Source organism: Melitaea cinxia, chromosome 19 (genome assembly GCF_905220565.1).
Source record: "Melitaea cinxia chromosome 19, ilMelCinx1.1, whole genome shotgun sequence".
NCBI classification, from domain to species: Eukaryota; Metazoa; Arthropoda; class Insecta; order Lepidoptera; family Nymphalidae; genus Melitaea; species Melitaea cinxia.
The window spans coordinates 2447690-2454217 of NC_059412.1; the positions used below are offsets into that span (position 1 = coordinate 2447690).

General features: G+C 37.6%; 1 protein-coding gene across 1 annotated transcript; it reads left to right on the forward strand.

The window, feature by feature from the left end:
• Positions 1-441: 441 nt before the first annotated feature.
• Positions 442-4792, forward strand: LOC123663048. The gene is made up of 5 exons (XM_045597788.1): positions 442-477; positions 909-1932; positions 2116-2340; positions 2475-3722; positions 4047-4792. The coding sequence occupies exons 1-5, from the start codon at positions 442-444 to the stop codon at positions 4790-4792; spliced, it is 3279 nt and encodes a 1092-aa protein (XP_045453744.1).
• Positions 4793-6528: the final 1736 nt, after the last annotated feature.

The window sequence follows — 6528 nt, forward strand, 5'->3', positions numbered from 1 at the left end:
TACGTTTGTCGTTGAATCGTGAAAGACATGTTTCACAAAGACTGCGCGAATCCTCTGCTGAACGTAACGTACGTTTGTCGTTGGACCGTGAAAGACATGTTTTACAAAGACTGCGCGAATCCTCTGCTGAACGTAACGTACGTTTGTCGTTGGATCGTGAAAGGTATGTTTCGCAAAGACTGCGCGAATCCTCGGCGGAACGTGATGTACGTTTGTCGTTAGATCGTGAAAGACATGTTTCACAAAGACTGCGTGAATCCTCTGCTGAACGTAACGTACGTTTGTCGTTGGACCGTGAAAGACATGTTTCACAAAGACTGCGCGAATCCTCTGCTGAACGTAACGTACGTTTGTCGTTGGACCGTGAAAGGTATGTTTCGCAAAGACTGCGCGAATCCTCGGCGGAACGTGATTTACGTTTGTCGTTGGATCGCGAAAGACATGTTTCTCAGAGGCTACGCGAATCCTCTGCTGAACGTAACCTACGTTTATCTTTAGATCGTGATAGACACAATGCTTTAATGGAAACTGAAACATCTGAGAGAAGACAACTCCGACTACAAAACGATCGTATTCGGCACATAAATTTTAGGAATAATATGCCAACTAATGGAACACAAAATAATAATAGATGGTCCAATAAAGAGTACTCGGCAATGAATTACAGTACAACAATTGATTATCAAAATTATCGTATCGTTTGTATAGGTTCTCCTTCCATTGTTTGTCAATACTGTTCGGCACTGAGATGGAAAGATGAGTCAAAAGGTTTATGTTGTTCAAATGGTAAGGTAAAATTAGATGAAATAGGTGCTCCACCTGAACCTTTAAATTCTCTACTTGATGAAAGTCATCCAAAGCATACAGAATTTATGCGTCATATTCGGCGGTATAATAATGCGTTCCAGATGACTTCATTCAAAAGTCAACGAGTAGTTGAAAACGGCTTCATGCCAACATTTAAAGTCCAGGGCCAGGTTTACCACCTTGCAGGTAGTCTTCTTCCACAAGTTCCTGACGACCATAAGTTTTTGCAGATATATTTTATTTCCGATCCTGAAGTTCAAGCAACGACTCGATGTAATATTAGTAATAGTAATTCAAGAACACCACTTGATAACTCTATAGTCAGGTCATTGCAAAACATGTTGCATTTGCATAATAGATACGTACAATCTTTTAAAACTGCAATGGAAAGTATCTCTCTCGATGTCCCAGATTACAATGTAGTAATTCATGCCAGCAGGGTACCTGACGGTGAACACCGTGGACGGTATAATGCTCCTTCTACCAGTGAAGTAGCAGTTGTCATTGCTGGACAACAATTTGACAAAAGGGATATCGTTCTTCGAAGCCGCGACGAAAATCTCCACAAAATTTCCGAACTACATCGTTCATATGACAGTCTTCAATATCCATTGATGTTTTGTCGAGGTGAAGACGGATACACAATTGATATTCCCCAAGTTAATCCTTCTACAGGAGACAGAGTACAGAAGAAAGTTTCATGTATGAATTATTATTGCTATCGTTTAATGGAACGCCATAATCATTATAATGTTTTACTAAGGTACGGAATGTTACTGAATCAATATGTTGTAGATCAGTATGCTAAACTAGAATCAGAACGTTTAGCTTTTATACGAAATAACCAAACACAATTACGCGCAGAAAATTATATACACTTACAGGATGCTTTACATTCTAATGAACACACGACAAACAATATTGGGCAGCTGGTAATATTACCGTCATCTTTTACTGGCGGACCAAGATACTTACACGAAAAAACTCAAGATGCCATGACCTATGTCAGGAATTACGGGAAACCTGACCTCTTCATTACTATGACCTGTAATCCTAATTGGAAAGAAATAAAAGATAATCTGCATTCCACCGCAACACCTCAAGACCGATATGACATTTTAAATCGTGTGTTTCATTTAAAAGTACAAAAACTATTACACTTAATAAATAAGGTAAACGTATTTGGTCCGACACGCTGTCACATGTATACGGTGGAGTGGCAAAAACGTGGGCTGCCACATATACATTTGCTTTTGTGGCTGACAAATAAAATCAGGCCCGACCAAATTGACACAGTTATAACGGCAGAATTACCAGACCAAGACGAAGACCCAACATTGTATGACATCGTGGTAAGGAACATGATTCACGGACCCTGTGGAGCTTTAAACCCTAACTCGCCATGCATGCATGAGGGAAAATGTTCAAAAAAATTCCCAAAACCATATCAGAGTCAAACTTCAACTGGTGATGATGGCTATCCAAAGTATAGAAGATTATCACCAGAGGAAGGAGGACGCAAGGCTGCTATTCGTAATTACGAAATTGATAACAGATGGGTAGTGCCTTACAATAAACTATTATTAAAAATTTTCGAGGCGCATGTTAATGTAGAACTTTGCAGTTCCGTGAAATCAATAAAATATGTCACTAAATACATCAATAAGGAAGTGACCAGGCTACGTTTAGTTTACATTCTACAAATGAAGTAGAACAATTTCAATCTGGCCGCTACATTTGTAGTTCTGAAGCACTATGGCGGATTATGTCCTTCAATATTCATGAAAGAGCACCAACTGTCACACACCTCGCTGTTCATTTAGAAAACGGACAGCGGGTGTATTTCACTGAAAATAATGTAAATGACATTGTGAATAATCCAAGAGATACTACTTTAACAGCGTTTTTGAAACTATGTGCAGAGGACGACTTCGCAAAAACTCTGACCTACGACAAGGTGCCTGCCTATTATACCTGGAATCAAAATACGAAAAAATTCCAACGACGAAAGCAGGGGGCGGTAGTTCTCGGGTACCCTGGCGTGAGAAAAACAGATGCTCTTGGAAGGGTGTACGTGGTACACCCTAATAATGCAGAATGTTTTCATTTGCGGTTGTTACTCCACGTTATAAAAGGCCCTACTTCGTTTAGAAGTCTCCGCACTTTTGAAGGTGTAACTTACGACACATTCCAAGGGGCTTGCAAAGCTATGGGCCTCCTCGAAGATGACAGTCACTGGGAGAGTACGCTCTCTGAAGCAGCCATATGCTGTTCACCAAAATCACTTAGGTGCCTTTTTGCCATTATGATATCGTTCTGCCAAATCACGGACCCGCATCTTCTTTGGCAAAACTATCAGGAAAGTATGTCCGAAGATATACTGCAACGCAGACGACAAGAACTGTCATCAGATGATTTAGAGTACGACCAAAATATTTTTGATGAAGCTTTAAATGAATTAAATAAAGAGGTCGAATCTCTATCAGGTAAAAGTATAAAAGATTTTGGTTTTAACTTGCCGTTAAATTCAAATCTTTATGCAATGAACAACATCGAGGATTTACGAGAGACTAACTATGATTACACCCAACTCTTACAGACAATTCAAGATGAACATCGCTTAAATCCAGAACAAAAAATTGTTTACGACCAAATATTGTCATCAGTTAATAGTAATGAAGGGAAAATGTTCTTTCTAGATGCACCCGGGGGCACGGGTAAAACATTTATAATTAATTTATTATTAGCAAAAGTAAGGTCTGACAGAAAAATTGCTCTTGCCGTGGCGTCGTCCGGTATTGCAGCCACACTTTTGAAAGGCGGGCGAACTGCACATTCCACTTTCAAACTACCTTTAAAAATTTGCAGTGACGACGTCTCTAGCGTTTGTAACATCTCAAAACAGAGTAAAACAGGTAAATTAATGCAGGATTGTAGCTTGATTATTTGGGACGAAGCTTCCATGTCCCATAAAGCATCAGTTGAGGCATTAGACATGACAATGCGCGATTTACGCAACAGAAATTGCCCAATGGGTGGCTGCACCGTTTTGTTTTCTGGAGACTTTCGTCAAATTTTGCCAGTCATAGCAAGGGGGACTAGAGCTGACGAAGTCAATGCATCACTCAAAAGATCTTATCTTTGGCCACATATTACAAAATGTGAACTTAATACAAATATGAGAATTTTGTCCTCCAGTGAAGACAATAAACAATTTTCAAATAACTTACTTCAAATAGGTAATGGTGCATTTCAATCCGGAAATGTTAAAATCAATCTTAGTAACCTATGTGCTTTGGTTCAAAATGTGGAAGAATTGGTTGAGACCGTATATCCCGATATTACTAATATAACTACAAAGACTTTATGTTGGTTTAAGGAAAGGGCTATATTGGCACCTACTAATGAACAGGTTGATAAAATTAATCATTTAATTATTTCCAAGTTTGAAGCACCATCACAGATATACTATTCAGTTGATACAGTTTTGGATACCGCAGAGGCAGTACATTATCCAACTGAATTTTTGAATTCTTTAGTTCCTCCCGGAATTCCTCCACACAAGTTAATATTAAAAGTGGGTTCACCAGTGATATTACTTAGAAATTTAAATCCCCCAAAATTGTGTAATGGCACGAGACTCAAAATAGTTAAATTAAAAAACTTTCTAATCGAATGCACTATTTTAACTGGCTGTGGTACTGGTGATACTGTTTTAATTCCCAGAATACCGATGATTCCCTCCGAATTACCCTTCCAATTCAAAAGACTGCAATTTCCAATCAAATTAGCCTTTGGTATTACTATTAATAAGGCACAAGGCCAAACTTTAAAAGTTGCAGGAATAGATTTAACTGATCAATGTTTTTCTCACGGCCAGTTATATGTTGCCCTTTCAAGGGTGACATGTAAAAATAATCTGTTTGTGTTTACTAACAATCCGTCAGAAGTAATGAACGTTGTGTATAAGGAAATATTTCAATAGAAATATTCCTTATACACAACGTTTCAAGTAAAAAGTATTCACTTTTAAATATCCGGTGCCTACCTTACAGCTTCATCATCAACAATGTGTAGATATCTTTGTCATCACATATACTTCTTTATCTATACCTAAAACACTGGATGTGTCTATAATATGCGAGGAGTTATTTCAATTACTCTAGGCTCCCATCACCACATCCTGACCTGGTTACTATAGGACCAGCTGCAATGTTTACTCTTTCAAACATAATAAGAATTACCCAAGTCGATACACTGGCCTCGAAGTAATAGGGAAACATAGTCATTATTGGGGAGTTTCGACGATGATATGATATACCTAATCATCGTATTTTTAAAAACAGACAAACAAGTTACACATAAAAATACCAAAATCGTCATAGGTTTGCCTATAATATTTAAGAAGTTCCTGCGATTTCACCAGGATCCCATCATCAGATCCTAACTGGACAATGGGACCACCTGCATACGCACCATATATTAAAAAACATCCCTACGAATTGAGAACCTCCTCCATTTTTGAAGTCCGAAATCCACACGGGCGAAGCTGCGGGCGGAAGCTATCTATATAAATAAAAATGAATGTTGTTAAGCGCATAACTCGAGAATGGCTCGGCTAATTTATTTTTTTGTATGTTCCTTAAGGCCCACGGAAGGTGTTAATACAAAAAAAAAATTACTATTGACAGAACGAAGTCTGTCCGGGCAGCTAGTTTTATTATAAATACAAAGGTCTTAAAAAACTATCGTCAAACCAAAGAAGGTGACTTTATTAATACATTTCAAATTTATTAATACGTTTCTTTTAAAGGAGCCTTCATTTCATTTCAACTCTACGTATATATCAAGCTATAAAATTTTAATCAGTTAGACTTAAAATTATTATTTTTTTATTAATTTTATTTAATTGTTTAAATTATTTATTAAATTTAATGTTATTTGCATATAAAAATCTGTAGATAGATGTAGAATTTGTGATCAACTTAACTAACGCATTGGGTTCACTGTAATGTTAGTGTTAAGTTTTTTTTATGCATAAATAAATAGATAAATGTACTCGTATATACCGACGAACTTCGTACGATGAGTGAACAAGTTAAAATATTCAAAAAGTCAAAGATATTGTTTTTCTTCATTAAAAACAATCTAAAAATATTTCTGCGACATTTCTTTCATTACGTTTAAGTCGTCATGTGAATAGCCCGCCATATTCATTTCACTCTTAGGCTTTTTCAATATGATTGTAATGGAATGGTATATAATGGCGAGAATGAGGGATAAAGTGCCTTCTGAATCATTTGAATACACCTTTATAATAATGTTTAAGGGATAAAATAAAAATGTCATTCGATTTAAATTTAACTGACATGACATTACATTCATTGTCATTTTACTTCCAGTGACATAAAGGATAACTATTAGCATCTCACATCGCTTCGCTTTAGCCTGTAATATCCCACTACTGGGCATAGGCCTCTTTCCCCATATAGGAGAAGGATCAGAGCTTAATCCACCACGCTGCACCACTGCGGGTTGGCGGATATATTCCCTAGTATGAATAACGATCGCTATCAGGTGTACATGATAACAACCGGGACCGACGGCTTAACGTGCTCTCCGAAGCACGGTGGGGAGACCCACAAGAACTGCAAAAACACCCAGACCAAGACAAACACCTGTATGACCAATACAAATGTTTGTCATGTGCGGGGATCGAAC